Raw genomic sequence first — 17,759 nt, forward strand, 5'->3', positions numbered from 1 at the left:
ATCAGCCTCGCCGGCTCGTCCTCCTCCGCCCGAGCCGTTGGAGGCTTCGGGGTCCCAAAAGGCGGGGCCGCCGGGCGCCTCCGGTCAGGTGTTCGCCCGACGATCAAGCCAGGGGCGGCAGCAGCAGCAGCGGCGGTAGCGGGAGCCGCGATTCTCCCGTTGGCACGCACTCGGGGCTCGCTTCCATTCCCTAACTACCGTCTGGAAGACTTCGAGCCCAAGCAACTTCGGAAACGGTTTGCAAGTGTGCCAGGATTACAGCTGTCAATAACAAAAAGCCTCACGCCCCCACGAAGCCCGAGAAAGAGCCTTGAGCAGCTGGAGGGATTTTTATTTAAGCGTCCCAGAGGAGCGTGTAAACATTTTGTACACCAGGAAGGGAGGCTTCCTTTTACCGAATTGGTCACCGCAGTAGCCAAACTCAGAGCTCCCCGGTTGGACTGGAAAGGGGGGAGGGGCTGTCAGCACTGGCCACCAGGCAGGGAGGGGCAGGGATCTTCTCGAGCCAGCAGAGGACACAGGACCTTCAGGCTCCACTGAGCAGCAGCGGAAGGGCCGTTCGTGGCCTCTGCGGCCCTACTCGCCTTCTGAAAATGCAGGGACCCAGAGGCTCTGCGCGCATACACACACGCACACAAATTCCCTCCCTCCCTTCCTGGAGGAACACAAAACAAAGCAAGGTCAAGGCAGCCTCCTCCCTCACTGCTGACTTTGCTGTTCTGGCTTGATCGGGTGGAAATCAGGGTTCCTGGTCTGGCAGAGGCGGAGCTGGAGGCAGCAGTGAAGTGCCAGGCTGCGCCTGGCGTCAGCAGAGCAAAGGCGTCCCAGGGCGGCCCTGAAGCCATTTACCCAGCAGGAAGGCTGCTGGCCCCTTGGCTGCTGGGCACACGCAGCAGCAGGCTTTCCCCAGAGACGATGCGGCTGCAGGGTCAGCCCAGCCAGGCTGCACTCTTGTGGGCAAGGGATGCGCCCCAACAGGCTGTGCATAAAATGGGAAGTAAGTCTTTTGCAAGTCTTCATGCGGACAGCTCAGAGAAAAGCAACAAGTCTTCTGGTGCTGAGTGAAGAGGCCGAGTGGTCCTGGCTCCCAGGCACAAGAAGTTAATCATTACGAGTGGTTCCTCTCTTTCCCGGCCAGGCCACGGTGGAAAAACAGGTAACCTCCAGGACACAGGATGGCAGCGGCTCCTCTGGCCACGCAACCCCCTGCTTCTGAAGGGAAGGGCACAGGCAGCCTCTCAGTGAAGGATGGCCTCTGCAAAAATCCTTCCAAACCTATGTCCCAAATTTCTTCTGATAGATGGGTGGTGGCAGCTGGGCTTTGATGTCCATCAGCGGCCGCTCCGTCACCACCAAAGAATTGTCATCCAGGAAATCCACAAAGAGGAGAGGCTGGGGAGGGGGAGCACAGATGGGAAGGGCAAGGAGAGAAGAAACAAGAAGTAAAGTTAGAAGGGGCTTTGCTGGCACAGCTGACTGTCCCTTCACCTTGCATGCCTGGCAGGGATAAGAATGCAACCGTGTTGAGCTCCCCAGCGTTGCCAGCCACAAGAGGGCTTCTACCCGCCCCCCTGGACTTTCACAGTGCCTTGCCACCTTGTGACACACACACACAGCAACACAGAAGCCATCAGCTCTCTGCTTCCCACAGGAGCCAAACACCATCTTGTTCCTGCAGCTGCCCAACAGCTGCAGCCCTTTGCTTCCATCTCTCATGCAAAGGCAGAAGGGGAGAATTATGGCCCCCTTCCTCCCCTTGGGCTGCCAGAACACTGTCCCTGTCCTCTGTGGCGGGCGTTTGTGTGAACACAGGCCCCGTCCCTTGCAGAGGCCTGGCCTTCTGATGAAGAAAACGGCTGTTTTCCACGAGAACTTCCCTGGCTCAGGCACAGGATGGCAACCTCCCTTCTGTTCTACTAATGGGCCAGGGGCTCCTCAGCTCGGGCTTCAGCAGCTGGCACAACGCCCCTCTCCCAAACTGTCCAATATGCCCCAAAACCATTGCTGGCAGTGGCCATCCCCGTTCCTCTTTGGCAAGCTGATTACTTGAGAACACTTACCGGATCCGTTGATCCTGGTTAATCCAAGGGCCCAACTTCTCCCCTGGAACTACAAAGTAACCTTCCAGGCTGGGTTTGCAGAACTTGGGGGCGGGGAGATTCCTACTCTGCAGGTGCTGCTTACCCAGCCCCACATAAAAGGCCTCCCCTTCTCTCCTGGCGTAGAAAGCTCGCTGCCCAAAGACCCACCTGGAACTTCTTGCAGATCTTGAAGGGCCGTCCGTGACCGCACTGGATTGTTTTCACATGTGGCGCTGGCTTCTTTGAGGCCGCAGCGTCCTCATGCAGTGGCTGGAGGAGCAAATTAGACCACCACGAGTGCAGTCACTGTCCGAGCTAAAGCACAGCACCCTAAAGGCATGTTTTGCTGAACGGGTCTCAGTGGCCTGGTTCACACTTTGTACTAAGCCGTAACCAAATCAGTAACATTCTGGCTGAACCGCCAAGTGGTGCTAAACACCAATTTGGATTCCAGAATTAGTCCGCCCCACCCAGTGCGTCTAGATGTGGGATCAGCAGGCCAAGTCCCCACTTTGGGGGGGGGGGGCAGGATGTCTGGGCACAAACGGTGCTTTCCCATCTAAGGGAACACCTTGCTTGACCCAGCCAGAGGGGGGGGGGGAAGAGAGAGGCATGGGCAACCTTGGCTCAGAGAATGTGAGCCTTTCTGCATCTTGCAGGCCAGAGAGCCACACTCAGTCCCACCCACCATCTACTCACCAGCGACATGTCCAGGATGCAGAACATGTATGTGTCGTGCAGCAAGACATGGGAGGAATGCTTAGGGCGGAAGGCGATGTGGGTGATGGGTGTGTCCCGCTCCAGCCAATCCTTGTGCAGGCCCAGCTGCTGCAGCTTCCGGCTCCAGGGTGTGTAGCCTCTTTCCTTGATGCTGAACTCAAACACCTGGAAGCAGGAAAGCCGGCGAGAGAGGCGTGACTCCCCTCCCCTCCCCAGATCCTGTTCTGAAGCCAGATGGCTCCCATCCCAGCACGAGAACCACCTCCTCCCTTCCCGGTGCTGCATTCAGAGCAGGTTGTCCTCTGGCAAAAGATGCACTTTAATGCAGGGTGTGCCTGTTAACTGCAGCTAATTCTAATGGGAACATTCTGCTCTAACTAGGATTGATGGTGACTGGGCTGCTGACTCCCTAATGCAGGGGTAGGCAACTTTGGCTCTTTTATGACTCATGGACTTCAACTCCCAGAATTCCTCAGTCAGCTGACTCAGGAATTCTGGGAGTTGAAGTCCACGAGTCATAAAAGAGCCGAGGTTGCGTACCCCTGCCCTAATGGAACCCCCCCCCCGCTGCCCCTTTCCTGGGTCCAAGAGCAGCAGGTTACTGCCAAAGTCTGCACAAAGGATGGTTGAGTAAGGCTAACACTGCCCTCAACTGGCATTGCCCGAGGCAGTTCTTGGAGGCAGACCTTTGTGTGTGCCAACTCTGCTTCGCCAATCTAGGGAAGAGCAGCCCTTACCTGCTGATCTGAATGTGCAACAATGAGGTTATTGGTCAGCGGATGGATTGCCATTGCGGTCACTGGACACTCGTATGCTGGCACAGTGCAGTGAAGCTGGGGAAGGAAGGCGCAGTGGAATAAGGGGGAGAGCCTGCCTTGGCCTTCCCCACTTGCAGGGCTGGTTTCTCCATCAGAGGCCGTTGGACTCGTCAGTGGCTGAGCCAGCTCCCACCAAGCCAACCCAAGGCAGAGTAAACGCAGCACTGAGAGGCCAGTACTGGCTGCAAGACCCAGACCAGAAAAAGAGGAAGCGGAACGGGACTAAGAGCAGATCTGGTCTCTGGCTGCCACGTCTGTGGCTGGGCTCACCTTGGTGTCTCCCAAATTATAGACGCAGATTTCCCGGTCTCCCCCTGCTGCAGCCAGCCACTTGCCATCCGCGCTCACCGCCAGCTGCTGCACTGCTTCCAAGGTCTCTGCAGGGAGACACAGATCTGGAGCTGGAGCAGCTTTTCTGATTTCCTCCAGCAAGTCTAACTGCTGTAGAGGCCAGCTAACTGCTGCCTATCTTTCTCATCTGGGAGCATCTGCAGAAAACATTTGGCTATTCCTGCAAGAATGTTCAGTATGCCTGCATCTAAAACAAACCGCTGTTACCCGAATTTGGGCGAAGTGTGTGTAGATGCCTGCAGGTCCCTGACTGCAAGAGCGAAAGCACATGCACGCAGCCCCGATCTGATGCCAGAAAAAGGCTGGTGGAGTCGTCAGAAAAAAGGAGGTGGTGGGCTGAGCCGTTCAGCTTGGGAGTCTTGCGAACCTTGAAGAAAACAAACCAGGATTGATGCAAGTGGCTGAGCCCACCAGAGCAAGTCCGGGAACGTTGCCAGCTGGCTGAATACCCACAGCTCCCCCCACACCATGGAGATCTCACTCACTCTGTTGATGGAAATCTGGTCGCTGACGAGCTGAACCCGATGCAGGCAGAACCTGCTAGCTATGGAGTAGGCGATCCATCCGCCACACGGAGAGACGCAGCTGCTGCGGATGTGCTCTGGGCCCTTCGATGAAGTGAGAGGACCAATAATAGTGCAGCAAGGAGAGCCTGCGCAACTGACTCCGCAACAGGAGGGATTCTCCAGACCCACCAACGTGCTGCATAGACCCCTCAAGGGGCACTCCTAAGACACCCGTTCCCTTCTTCCTCTGAGCAGAGAAGGCAGCGAAGGATGGAAATGCCAAACCAGGGCTGGACAGAGTTGCCCCAGGTGCAGGATTAGGGCCAGGGTTAGGAAATCACGGCTTCTCACCTTGGCCTTCAGCTGGAGCAGATTCTGGGGGGGGCAGGACACTGGCAGGACCTCACCAGGCCTTCCTGCAACAAGAAACAAGGCAACTTGCAGAAAGCCAGATGCCACCTGAGGCAGGACATGGCAAAACAGTCCTACTGCGACTGCCAAAGAGGCAGGGAGGTTGTGCTCTTTGCCATGCCCATCATCTGCATGTTGAAGCCATGCGCATCCTCACCAAAGGAGTTTGTGGTGCCAAGCCGCCAGAGCTCCAGGTGCTGGGGGTACTGGAAGAGGAGGAGCCGGGCTCTCCTGGCACAGGAGACAAGGCGCTTCTGCAAGAAGGGAAAAGCCACCTGAAGTACCACAAAGGAGACAGCTGGCCCCATCGCTGCAGGATCCCACCCTTCTCTCCAGGGGGAACAGCTCCCCCTCAGCCCAGGAGAAGGGCGCAGTCCGGATACTCACGTGGGGGAAGGTGATTGTGCGGAGGGCAGCATCATAGGACTTCGACTCCACCTTCTCCATTAGGGGTCGGATCACAAGTTGTCCATCCAGCCCTGCCAGAGGAGAATGGCACATGGCTCATAAAGCCACTCTTGACAATTGCCTGATAGCGTGCCTTGTGAGGGCGGGCTCTGTGCATCTCCCCAAAGCACTCTGGCCTCTGGCTTCTCATTATCTGAGCCAAGATGTCCAGGCTTCCTGAATAAACCATCACTAGCCTAAGTGGAATTTTCCTCCAATGGGATTTTCCCATGTAGTTTACCAGGAAACAGATAGGGCAGCCTAGAAAAGTAAGTGCCCTCCTAACCATAACGAGTTTGTTGGCGAAGTCCATTTTGCTCTATGAGTTCATGGTGACCTAACCCTAACCCTAAGTGGAATTTTCCTCCAATGGGATTTTCCCATGTATTTTACCAGGAAACATAAAATAGGGCAGCCTAGAAAAATAAGTGCCCTCCTAACCGTAGCCAAGCACTCCGAGTTTGTTGACAATGTCCATTTTGCTCTATGAGTTCATGGTGACGTAACCCTAACGCTAAGTCCGTGGTGGCAAACCTATGGCACGCTTGTCACATAGAGCCCTGTGTGGGGACACGCAGTCACCCCAGTCCTAGCCCTTTAGCTGGGTTTTATAAAACCTTTTCGCTTTAGGCCTCCGCCATGTGCAAAAAAAAAAGGTTCAATCAATCAATTTCAACTTCTCGCAGGAAAAAAAGATCTTGCAAAGTTGGAATTGATTGAACTTTTTAGTCCCACCCTGTCTGGAGTTACCAGCGCAGCTACGCCCACCCAATGGGCCATGCCCACCTGGCACCCGACGATACATACGTGGGCTTGGGATTGCAGTTTGGGTACTCGATCTCTAAAAGGTTCACCATTACTGGCTTAGAGCAATGCGTAAAGTCATCCCAGCTACCCAAATGCCACCAGACATGGGGAGATAGTCAGGAACACAACTGGTCTCATCTACCTCACTGTGTTCCTTGCCCATCTTCTGCTTATGAAGGACCTTGAGCTACAACCTAGAAGTTAGGCGCCCTACTGTACCTCCAGAGATGAAGGCTGTGGCAGTGTGTACCACCGTCCGCACATCATGAGTGTGATGCCGAAAGGGTCTCGTCTGCATCCACTGGCGCTCAGAGCTGTCCAGCTTCACCGGTAGCAGCTGGAACTGATATACCATCCCTTCCGATGTGCCAACAACCATGCTGTCTTCTGCCTAAAGAAAACCGGGCAATACCAGGGGTTGAGAAGATGATGCCGTGAACCTCAAAGACCACAAAGGCTCAGATTCCCTCTGGCCAATTATGTCCCCAGCAAGATGCCTGAGAGAAGGCCCTGCTGAGAGACGCAGCTGGCCCTTTGTTTCCTCCTGCTCGATGGTGAGCAACTTCAGCATGTCAAGCTGGACTTACAGCACAAAATGCCCAAGAATTCCTTTCCAGAAAGAAGCAACCTACAGGGAAAGGCACTTGTGCTAGTCTGGTTGGGTGGAAAGCTATCCTCCAGTTCTATGTGACGAGGCCTTAGGGGGAATCTGGGTTTTGGCAGCTTGTTTGTACTACTGGCCCTACTGCATCAGGGTAGAATAAATATTCAATACTCCGATGGGACAAAGACGCTTCTTCCTGTCCTTTTTATCAGGATTTGCAAAACTGCCCACATTTTGCAACTCTCACCCACCTCAGCCACGGCCACGGAAAGCACTGCAGCTTTGCTGATGGGATGCTTGGAGAGCAGAGTGCCCATCACCGAATCCCAGAACTGCACTTTTCCAGCAGAATCCACACTGACCACTGTGCCATCTGAAAGAAAGGCCACGCCCCACACCAGGCATTTCTGGCTGGGAGGGGCTTGCAGACGCCTTTCTACCAGGATCCGCTGGCTGATGTGCCCTAAGAAAGATGCACGAGGGATGTTCAACGGCGGCAATTAAAAATCAGCCATACTTAAAAGGCAACCGGGAGAAACAGTTGCTCAAACAAAGCCACAGAAAACTCTTTTCTACCACACTAGCCTTTTTTGCTTACCTGGGGGCCCTGATTGACACCAACTTCTCCTTTTAGAACACCTACAGAAACTGAACCCAGGACCTTTTGCACCATGAGACCAGAACAGGCTCCAATGACTAAGAATACTGACACTGCCTCTGCCGGGTGTAACCGGAGCAGTCAAGAAAGCCATCAGAGGGGCTCAAAGACTCCCTTGGCAGCCCAGGCAGGTCCCTCTCAGGTGCTCCTGCTCATTGCTTGCTTCTCTTGGTCCAAACCAGCCGGAGAACTTACCAGTTTCGACATCAAAGATGTAGAAGCAGTCAATGGAGCCAGCTGCAATCTTGGTCCCAGAAGGATGCCAGGATAGAGAGAGGATGCGCTCTGTGAGAGAAGGGGGGAGGGTCTCAGCCCCAGAGGCTGGAACTGTCCAGGTAATGCTGTTTCCCCAACCCCAGACGGAGAAATCCAGCTGCCCAGGGTGGGATGGCCTTTGGCAGCCACTGAACTCCTGCCTGGAACTTCCAACACTGTACAGTGGAAACAGGCCAGTTGTTGACTTTGGGAACCTAGCTCATAATCACAACTTTGGGCAAAACGCTAAAGAATTAAAGCAGCACAATTATAGTCCTGTTTCAGCTGTTAGTTTTCAACTTGGAGCCCGAAGTTAAACATTTAGCGCCGAAAGCAAACGCTTTTGCTTCTCCCGCCCCTTCCCCTCCCCCGGCAAACGCCTTCTGGACCACCGTCCCCCGACCTTTCTGCCGGTCCAGCTGCCTTTCGAATTGGATTCGATCCGGCCCGACTCGGAGGAGCTTAACGGAGCCGTCCTCGCAGCCCACCTGCGGAAACCAGCCCAGCGTCAGAGCCCCCCCCGGCCGGGTAGAGCACCCGCGCTCCCTCCCCCGGCCCCTCCGCCCTTCCACGCGCGGACCCTCCCGGCGCCCCCCGCCCCCAGGGCCCGGGGACCCCCGCGCACCGCCAGCTGCGCGCCGCCGGGGTGGGCCGCCATGCTCCAGAGGGGCCCCCCGAAGGCGTCGAGCGAGGACTTGACGCGCAGCCGCTCCAGGTCGAACTCCACCACCGCCCCGCCGAGCCCGGCGCCGAAGAGCCGCTCGCCCGCCGCCCAGCACAGCGCCTCCGGGGCGCGCGCCTCGTGGCCCGGGATCACCTGCGGGAGGGAGGGAGAGAGACGGAGCGAGTGGCGGGGACCGGACGGACGGACGGACGGACGGCGCGCCCCGCCCGCGCCCTCCGCCCCGCCGCCCACCTTCTCCTGGGCGCCGTTGGCCCGCAGGTCGTAGAGCTCCACGGCGCCGTCCAGGCGGGCGGCGGCCAGGCGGCGGGGCGGGCGGGCGGCGGGGGCGGCCAGGCAGCGGACCCCGGCCGGCACGAAGGCGAAGAGCCGCGCGCGGTGCACCTGGAACTCGCCCATGGCCGCCGCCGACTCCACGTGCCTCGCTGGCCCGGAAGCGGAAGCGGCGGAGGGGGCGGCGCGATGGTGCAGCTGGCCGTGCGCCGGTGAGTCCCGGGGCGCCGGGGGGGGGCGCCGGGGGGGGCCCGCCCCGACCTGACCGGCTCCGTCTTGCAGGGCGGCGCGCGGGGAGGCGGCGGCGGCGGAGTGGCTGCTGCTGGAGCTGCAGGGGCAGCTGGAGGCGCGGGGCGGCGGCGGCGGCGGCGGGCTGGCCGGGAGGCTGCTGGGGGACCTGCACTTCACCCAGGAGGTCAGTGCGGGGCCGGGGGGGAGGCCGGGGCCGGGGGGCGTCCGCTGACCCTCCTGGCCGTCCCGCGCTCTGCCCCGCAGGGAGTGCCGGTGCTGATCGTGGGCCACCACGTGCTCTACGGGAAGGCGGTGCGGCTGGAGAAGGCCGTGGCCGTCCTGCGCAGAGGGGCCGCCGCGGCCGGCGATCCTCCCGGCCCCGCCGCCTACGAGGTCGCCGCGCTCATCCGTACCAAGATGCTCTTCAAAACGCGCCCCAAGCCCATCGTCCCCAGCGCGCCCAAGAAGGCCTGAGTCCCGCCGGCGGGGCCTCCCTGGTGCTCTTTGGCTGTCAGTCTGGCATTTGGGCGCCCGTCTATTTTCCGCGGAAAGGGGACGGTTTGTTGGGATCCTGTTAACCTGGGGGGGGGAGGGACAGAAAAAGGCTCCTCTGTTTACAAAGGTTTATTATTGTTCCAAATTAATAAAAAAAAACTCAAACCTCTTTTTAAAAAGTGAAAATGCAAGTAAAAAATAAATACACTTACAGAGAACTTTTAAGTGTTCAACTAGTGTTATTACCAAAGAATACAAAAACTTTTAAAATTCATCAGGAGCCCAAAAGGATCAGCCTACAAAAGCTGAAGCTCAGCAGAGCTGGAGAAGAGCGAAAAGGAAGCCCAGCCAAAAGAGGGGCCGGATCCTGGCTCTCCTCCCCAACATGCTTTGGCCTTAGCCAGCCTGGAGAGAGAAGCCTTTCCCTTAGGCAGCTCTTTGTGAAGTATTTTAGCCTCTGCACCTGGCATTTCCTCCTGCTGTGGTCTTGAGGCCTGTGCAAAATGGCAGCATTGGAAGAACCTCCCTCCCTCCCTCTCCTGCCCACCTTTGAGGACCACTGATTGCCCTTCCTCTGCATCAAAATTATCAATTGGCACACTGGGCATAGCAAGAAATGGCCCGGGCAAAGATGCTGAAGCAGGAGTCAGCTTTGTTGCTCTGTTGAATTGCAGAGAAACCCTGTGAGTGCCTGAAGGCTCTTGGGATGTGTACCAAGGAAAGGGTTGGTCCTCTTGATGGCTTGGCAAATTCGGCATTTCAAGCCAAAAACAAAAAACCACAAACAGACTATTTCCTCATTTCTGGCAAAACCCTCAAACTGCATATCAGAAGCAAAAATTTGTAAATCAAACCTGTTCTGCAAAATATCTAGTTACAGAATGAATTTCTCCACATAAAATGTTCTATAGAAGGCAGGAATACACCTAATTGGAGAAGGGTGTACATAAATACTTTTTTTGGTTCAGAAATTAATGCCCATAGTAGACTAAACGAGAGATGCTGTGATACCCGTTCACCAGTCTGAGTCAATGCAGCTGCCCTCTGAGGACACAAAGAGTTGTGAGGATGCGCCATAAAATGGGGCAGAAGCACAAGAGTCCTCTGTGCAGCACCTGGAGAGTCTGGGTGTCAGCTACTACCAGGAGCTCCCATTAGCAAGGAACATGTACAGAACCCAGGAGAGCTTTATTCAGCCGGCCTGTGAAGCTTCGCTAGTTCTCCAGCAAAGAGCTCTCCAGATGTGCCAGAGTTTCATTGCTGGCTGGGGATCATGGGCATTGAAGTCCATACTAGACGGTAGCAGATCAGTAAAAGCTGTATTAGTGCATTCAACACCAAAATGTTCAGCAGAATTTGGCATTATAAAAGGTCTTCTCAGTCCATGGAACTTAACTGGCATTCTTTTAAATGTGCAGGCCTTATTTGCAGCTCACCCATATTCCTGATAAGCTAAACGGAACAGAACATTGTCAGAGTTGGAAGGACCTTGGAGTCCAACCTCCTGCTCAAGCAGGAGACCCGGTACCATTCCAGACAAATGGCTGTCTTGCCATTTGGGGTTTGTTAAAAGGAGAGCACAATTTGGCAATAGATGTACAAAACTCCAGAAAAGTCTAAATTTTTCTGAAACGGTTTAAAAATATTGCTCAAAATGTAGAAACTTGCTCGTCAAAGAAGATGTAAAAACATGCAGAATTCTCAGTTTTAAGAATCCTCTTCAGGCCTGAAACTAGCAAGAGCTGCCTTTCCTCTAAACTCCAGCAGAGGGCAGGCAGGCTCTGCGCAAGGGAGCGGCTGAGCAAACTGGTGTCCACCTGTTCAGATGCTGGCTAAGCAGGAAGCTGGCAAAGGGGGGGGGGTGTCATGTTCCCTCTCAGTGGAGCTGCTGTTTGCAGTAAAAGCTTCCACCAGCCCTGAACTAGAAGCCCTGCGCGTTCCCCCCCAGCCCCTTCTTACTGGAGGAGACAGGAAAGGTGTATGAAGGGCGAGCGGTTTAAGCCCAGAACAGGACGGGAGCCTGTGAAGTATCCCTGCTGCCCCTCGACCCCTCCCAGGTGGAAGTAGCACCAGGGGTGAATTTATAGAAAAGCCCCAGAGAGTTACGAGGACGAGAGGTGTGGACAGAGGTAGAACGTCCTAATAGTGCACACAATATTACAACCGCAGGGTTGCGGACAGGAACAAACCCACCTAAACATTGTTAAATCAGGCGTCATCCATGTGCTCAAAAGCATGTAAATGGTGGGAAACCCGGAGTGGCCATAAGGCAACCGGCTCCTCTCTTTGGCTGCCACGCAGGGGAGGGGGCATTCCCTTTCTGGTGGGCACCTCATTCAGGGCTCTTTCCCCAAAGGGACCTTTCTGGCCTTCCTCCTCCAGCCCCTTCCACCCCACCCCATTACTCCTGCAGTGAAAGGACCGGGAGACACCCTCTGGCTTTTCCTACAGACAGCATTGCCAGAGAGGACCTGGGTAGAGCCACCCTCCCCCCAAGAAGCCTCAACGATGTCTCCCGACAGTGATTCCCCCAAAGCTTTGCCTCTGAAAGCCACCACTGTCACCCACTCAGAAGGTCACCTTCAGCCCCTTCAGGAATGTCTTGTTTGCATAGGAGGGCAGGTGAGCTGCTGCTAAGGTCCTTCAATGAAGTCCAAGAGGGTCTTTCTGCCAGCCCCTTGGGGTGGTTCTGGAGCAGAAACCCTGCTTATCCCCCACCATCACCAACACACACACACACACACACACACACACACACACACACAGAGCAAAGTGTTCCATATTGCTGAGTTTGCCAGCTGCTTCCAGGCGAGCCACATGAAACGCTGTCTCAAGAAAGGTGGGGCCAGCCCTTCCCAAGGCTCAGCCGCACAGGGAAAGTGCTGGTCCATGGAGTTTCTTGCTCGGGTTCCATCCATTGTCTCCCTGCAACATCACACCTCCGCAAAGGCCAAGCCGTACTGCTCCTGCGGCTTGCTGCAGTGCCTGGCCACAATGGCTAGGTAGAGGGTGAGCAGGGCCACCCAGTAGCAGGCGTACAAGATGGCCCCTGAGACGAGGAAGACCAGCTCGGTCTCCGTGAAGAGATCCTGGCGGTAGGCTGTGTACGCCAGCCCGCCCAGCAGCACGGCCACCCAGACCGAGACGGGGATGAGACCAATGAAGTTGACCACAATCCTCTTCCTGCCGGAGGTGCCCCAGCCAGACTTGGTGATGGTGGCGATGGCAAACATCTTGGTCGGCAGGAGGCTGGACATGTAGAGTAAGGAGTAGAGAGACATGAAGATCATCTCTGCGTTGCCCCGCAGGAAGCAGGCATAGGTGGCCTTGACGATGCCCACCAGCTGCACCGTCAGGAGAAAAAGAAGGATGTTCCAGACACGGCCACGGTAGAACAGCTGGATGACGGTGGCAATGAGGAAGAACGGGAAGAAGCCAGTTACCACTGACTCGTAGGTCATCCAGAGGTGGTGCTTGTGGAACCAGAGCGCATTATAGAGCCACTCCCGGAAGTAGGACTTGCTCCAGCGGGTTTGCTGGTTGAGCCAGCGCAGGTACCGGGTGGGAGTCTCCGTCAGGCACTTGGAGCGCGCCGTGTACTTCGTGTGGTAGCCCAGGCTGAGGACACGGTTGGTGAGGTGCCGGTCATCCCCAAAGCTGCACTTGCTTCCCAGGAAGGTCTGGTTGTACCAGTCTTCCAGGAACTGCTGCAGCAGGGAGTTGCGGTACATCCCCAGGGGCCCACTGATGCACTGGACGCACCCAAAGTAGGACTGGCAGGCCCGCTCCACGTTGAATGCCATCCAGTACCGCACGCTGCTCAGGAAGGAGATCCAGGAGTCATACTTGTTGAGGATCTAGGAGAGAAGGAGAGGCGTTGGGGCTGTCCTGCTCTTACCGGTCCTTCCTCCAAACTCGGTTTTCCATGAGAGGACTGCTCAAACTTTGCATTTATTTCTGGTTTAATAATTGTTTATTAAATAAATTAGCTAGGATTGCATGCAACACTAAGTCACAACTGTAGTTTGCAATGGCTGAGTAGAGCATGAATAAGCATGTCATAGAATTGCAAAATATCCAGGATTAAATAGAAGGGCCAGATTCTAAAACAACACAGAAATCAGGGCTGGGCAGAAACAGAAGCTTCCTCTCCCTGGGACCCCCCCCCCCCCGTGCTCCCTGAGCTTTCGCACCTTACCTGGACATCTCCACCAACACCACCGACACGAGAGTTCTCCTCCAGGATCCGGAGCATCTCCACAGTGCAGGCAGGATCCAGAACAGTGTCCGAGTCACACACCTGCCCAGGAGAAAGGACCATCGTGGCCCAAGGGAAGACTTACACACAAGGAACTGTTCCCCTTTGGCAAGGCTTGAAAAGCCACCAGGAGACAAGAGTGCATCAAGGAGAGACAGCAACATGCACAGATTGTCCCTTCAGATGGTGCCTGTCACACAGAGCAAGGGACTGGCATGCAGCAAATCTTCTCCTTGTCGGTCAGCACAAGAGTGTGAACATGCCCGTGTCTTTTACATGTGAATGGGAAAGATGAGCCCAGCCCCAAGGGGCAGGAAGGGGGGCTGGAAGGGCGCCATCTGCTGGCAGTCTCTGGCAAGAAGTCCCTTCCACTTGAGAAATAGGGAAAGTGCCTCTCTTTGCCAGGTCCAATGGGCTGAGGAGACCCAGCTTTTTAACCCGGGCTCCACATTCACAAGACACCTGCTTTCTTCTTCAATGGTTGGGTGCCAGGGTGGGGGTGGCAGCAGGACAGAGAGGAGAAAGAACAGGAAGGCCTTGCATGCTGGCACCCACCTGCACATAGTCCACTGAGTCCCCCAGCGCACGGAAAGCTGTGTACATGACCTCCCGCTTCCCCCCCCACTTCTGCATGATACAGGAGTGGGTGTGGTTGCGGACAAGGCTCTGGATGTGCTGCATGGCCTTCCGATGGCCACCCTCTGTCTCATCCACCGCCTGAGCGTGGAAGTTGCTGCTCCAGATGTAGCAACTGGTCTGCTCTGAGCCCATCACCTCCTGGAAGATGTCCAACATGTAGGCGTCCTCCTCCCCATTGCCATCCACCACCATCACCACCTTGAGGCTGGGGAAGGAGATGCGCTGGACGGAGCGCAGGCATTTGCGCAGGTAGTCTGGGTCCTCCTGGTAGGCAGCGATGCAGAGGGCCACCGAGGTTTGCAGCTTCAGAGGTCGCCCCTCCAGGCGCATCTGCCGGTGCTCCAGGAAGGCGAAGAAACTCTGGATGAAGAGGTGGAGGCCCAGGATGGCTCCGTAGAGCCCAAAGGACAGGTAGTGCTGCTCCGTGTGGATGAACTGGTACCCTGTGACATAGGCAGCCAGGATGCCCCCCAGCACCGTCACGGCAAAGAGGGTGGTCCCCGAAACACGCAGGGCTGTGGGGAGGCTCAAGGGCATCTGCATAAAGAAGAGGAGAGGCCCGCTTACAGAGCTGGTAATACCTCTCACCCATGGCGGTGCGCACTCCAACCCCATCCGTGTACCCCGCTTCAGGCAAGAACCCGCACTCTCACCGCTGCTCCTTCCCGGTCCTGACGGAGGCCCGGAGCTGGGTTCTGCATTCCTCCCAGGCGGGCCCTTCCTCCGTGCAGGCAGGCAGGAGAGAGGGGCGCTTGCCCAGTTCTGCTCCTGAGACCCGTGGCAGCCCCCAACACACGCAGCAGCTGCGCCGCGCACAAGCCCGTCCATCCCAGACACGGGGAGGGGAGCGATACAGAAGAGCGCCGCCCGCTCCGAGCTGGCTCTCGGGTCCGGACAGAGCAGGGCGGCAAGGCCACGGCCACTGCCCTTTCCTGCTCTACTCCGCTCCCAGGAAGCCCGACGGAGCCGACTCTGAGGCGGCCCGGTGCAAACGGGGACGGCGAGCAGTTGCAACACGTCTGCCCGCCTGCTCGCTCTTCTCCGGTCCGCGCCGCCCTTCCCTCCCGCCGCCGCCTCCGTCGTCAGCGACATGTCCTTCTTTGTCGCCTATCCTGCCATGCAGCCCGGACATGGTGCCACCCAGGCGCCTCTTCCTGAACCCTGCCCGGAATCGCTCGAGGAAAAAGATGAGTCGCCGCCTGAAGTGCCAAGGAGCTGCAGGCCACCGAGGAGCATGTGTAGAGAGCGCCCTCCCCCCTCCCTCCTCCCTCCCTCCTCCCGCCAGAATACAAGCGGGGTCCGGCCAGGGATCCTCCCCACCTCTTCCCAGAGCGCGACCCACCGTGCCGTGCCGTTCTCTCTCGGACTCCGAGCAGCGCGGCGTTTTAAAGCGCCCGACCCGGGAGGCTAGAGCCAGCCCAGCCCCGCCCCGCCCCGTCGGGGGGAAGCCCCCTCCCAGGACAAGAGGAGGGGCGACAGCGTGACCTGCCTCTCTCTGCAGGTGCTCTCGCCCACCGCCCCGCCCTTCCCCGGGGTCCAGCAGGGGCTGCCATAGGCGCGCTTTCCGTGGGAAAAAGGTTTGGGCAGCGCAAGGGCGACGCAACTCCGGAGATGCGGGATGGGAGGACGGTCCCGGCGGCCAGGTCCAAGGAAGGGTGAAGGCGGCTGGGCTCCGCTGGAGTTCCTGCTCAGCCTCCTTTTTCGTTCCATGAGCCCGCCTGCCTCGAGGCGGCGGAACTGCCGCCGGCGCTGTCCGGGGGGGGGAAAGCGACCTCTGGGCAGGCGGAGGAAACCGGTCCCGATCCCCTTCCCCGCAGATCGGCTCCGAGGGCCTCTCTCTGGCACCCAGCGGGCTGCGCTTTACTCCCTCGCAGGCTTAGAGCGGCTCTTGTGCAAATCCCAATTTAGCGATCCGTTGATCCAGAGAGACCCCATTCGAGATACGGATCAGAGGCGCCGCCAAGAACACGCAATTTTCCAGCAAAGGGCGATGAAAGCCGTCAGCAACACTCCTCTAGTTGCTTTTCAGTGGTGGGAGGGGGTGGGGAACTAAGGCTGCCGGGGCCTCTGATGGTCCTGTTATGCTGGTTTGAAGGTGCAAATGCTGGGGAGCCTAGGCAGTTGCCCCCAGCCACTGCTTAGACCAACCAAATGCCCTTACAAATTGACACCAGATTCCATAGCCTTCATACATCTCTCTCTCTCTCTCTCTCCCCCCCCCTTTCCCCAATAGCTTTCAACTAGGGCTGGGATAGAGCAAAGGTCCAGGAAGGTCCCCAAAGGCCCTTTCCCAATTGGATGATTCCTTTTCCAGGTGCTGCTTTTTGTGTGGGAGCCCACAGTCCAGGTGGCCCCATTCCAGAGGCTCTGGGCTCAGATGGGCCCTGCTTGGTTAAAAGAAGCACTTTTGGGGGAAAGCAGCATTTCTCTCACAAAGCAGGAACAGTTAATTGCAATGCGGTTTCTTCACTGGATCTTGTTCTTGCTTGCCTGTCACCTACACGCACAAACACACACATCCCGTTCACACCCCTTGCCTTCAGATGTAGCAGAAATAACCGTGGAGATTAATTTCATATGATAAATTTAGCACAAAGGTCTACCGACTGCAGAAGTTTCCCAGGAAATCACAATGCCCGTAAAATTACAGTGGAAAGATCTGCATCAAGAATAGAGTTCAAAATCCAGTCAGGCAAATCTATTATTAGATTGTGTTCCCCCCCTCCCTGCCTTCTTCCTTTTGCTCTTTGCATAAAAATGAATTTAAGCCAACGCCTTGCCTTGATCTGCTCAAGGCAAAGAATTGGCCCAAAGACTCCTTGGCCAAGGTGGATATGGGTTCTCCTGAGAGGATCTACCAGCTCCCCCAAATGGTGCTCTTCTAGACATCCTTCCATGTCCCCAAATGCTAAGCTTGCAGGCATCGTGGACACCTATGCAGCACATCTGGAAGATAAGTGGTTGGGGAAGGCCAAGTCCTGCTCACTTCATAATCAAACTCTGGATTCGAATCCCTTCTGTGTCCTAATCTCACACAAACCATGCACAAATTGTTCCTCTGAAGGAGCAGATTCCTCGTAAGCAAGAGAGTGGTTTGCCCAGATTCAGTTTGGCTTGGCTGATCCCCCATGGCTTCCCTTATCTGGACAGCATAGCAAGCTTCCCATAACGTGAGAGGCTCTCCTCTTGAGATCAATCATCCCCTGAGAAGCGCTAACACCCCTCAGCTGCAGTTGCTGTGCTTATGAAGTGTCAGCAAAGAAGAGAAACAAGCAGATTGATGCTAGAGGAGGAAACGCACAATGTTTAACCCTGAAGGAAACAAAGTGTAAGAATGCAGAGGAAGGGTTGGTTACCCGGTTTGGCACCCATAGCCAGAATTAGGTCTCACCTCCCTTAGGCAGTCACTAGGCGATGACAGCTCCTTATTTGTAATAAGTCCCTTTTTAAATGCTTGTTTATGGAGAGAAGAGGCACCGGCTAGCCTTAACGGGCAACAGACAATGGAATGTGAGTTGAAGGA

At 56.3% G+C, this 17,759-nt stretch overlaps 3 protein-coding genes across 4 annotated transcripts; 1 reads left to right on the top strand and 2 right to left on the bottom strand.

Annotated features, from left to right (window-relative positions):
- Positions 1–315: 315 nt before the first annotated feature.
- Positions 316–8,794, bottom strand: UTP4 (UTP4 small subunit processome component). Of its 2 annotated transcripts, XM_081335577.1 has the most exons (16): positions 8,575–8,793; positions 8,284–8,475; positions 8,062–8,146; positions 7,599–7,688; positions 6,997–7,208; positions 6,361–6,532; positions 5,275–5,366; positions 5,045–5,141; positions 4,828–4,892; positions 4,456–4,578; positions 4,178–4,337; positions 3,890–3,996; positions 3,539–3,634; positions 2,781–2,966; positions 2,250–2,351; positions 316–1,392 (listed from the first exon to the last, which is right to left on the bottom strand). In XM_081335577.1, the coding sequence occupies exons 1-16, from the start codon at positions 8,737–8,739 to the stop codon at positions 1,276–1,278; spliced, it is 2,061 nt and encodes a 686-aa protein (XP_081191703.1). In that variant the 5' UTR covers positions 8,740–8,793; the 3' UTR covers positions 316–1,275. The 2 variants fall into 2 exon arrangements, with proteins under 2 accessions (XP_081191703.1, XP_081191702.1); XM_081335576.1 differs by having other exon boundaries at positions 8,284–8,794.
- CHTF8 (chromosome transmission fidelity factor 8) lies at positions 8,742–9,557 on the top strand (the record flags this gene model as incomplete). The annotated part of the gene is made up of 2 exons (XM_081335639.1): positions 8,742–8,825; positions 9,109–9,557. Coding segments are annotated over 2 exons (294 nt in total), but the record flags the coding sequence as incomplete, so codon positions are not given.
- A 1,974-nt stretch (positions 9,558–11,531) lies between these two features.
- On the bottom strand, positions 11,532–15,003 carry HAS3 (hyaluronan synthase 3). Its single transcript, XM_081335905.1, has 3 exons — positions 14,153–15,003; positions 13,538–13,639; positions 11,532–13,196 (listed from the first exon to the last, which is right to left on the bottom strand). Exons 1-3 carry the CDS (start codon positions 14,849–14,851, stop codon positions 12,273–12,275), a joined length of 1,725 nt encoding a protein of 574 aa, XP_081192031.1. The 5' UTR covers positions 14,852–15,003; the 3' UTR covers positions 11,532–12,272.
- Between the last annotated feature and the right edge of the window lie 2,756 nt (positions 15,004–17,759).

The sequence above is a fragment of the Vipera berus genome, assembly GCF_964194415.1.
Source record: "Vipera berus genome assembly, chromosome: 10".
Taxonomy (NCBI): Eukaryota; Metazoa; Chordata; class Lepidosauria; order Squamata; family Viperidae; genus Vipera; species Vipera berus.

What these genes read in the sequence shown, in the direction of transcription:
- HAS3 (XM_081335905.1), bottom strand. Translation starts at nt 14,851, where the DNA reads ATGGGGTTGGAGTGCGCACCGCCATGGGTGAGAGGTATTACCAGCTCT. An exon ending in ACTCAGTGGACTATGTGCAG is followed by an intron (nt 13,640 to 14,152) that starts GTGGGTGCCAGC and finishes TCTCCTGGGCAG; the next exon opens with GTGTGTGACTCGGACACTGT. An exon ending in GTGTTGGTGGAGATGTCCAG is followed by an intron (nt 13,197 to 13,537) that starts GTAAGGTGCGAA and finishes CTTCTCTCCTAG; the next exon opens with ATCCTCAACAAGTATGACTC.
- UTP4 (XM_081335576.1), bottom strand. Translation starts at nt 8,739, where the DNA reads ATGGGCGAGTTCCAGGTGCACCGCGCGCGGCTCTTCGCCTTCGTGCCG. An exon ending in TTTCCGTGGCCGTGGCTGAG is followed by an intron (nt 6,533 to 6,996) that starts GTGGGTGAGAGT and finishes GGTTTTCTTTAG; the next exon opens with GCAGAAGACAGCATGGTTGT. An exon ending in GCATCCTGGACATGTCGCTG is followed by an intron (nt 2,352 to 2,780) that starts GTGAGTAGATGG and finishes TTGCTCCTCCAG; the next exon opens with CCACTGCATGAGGACGCTGC.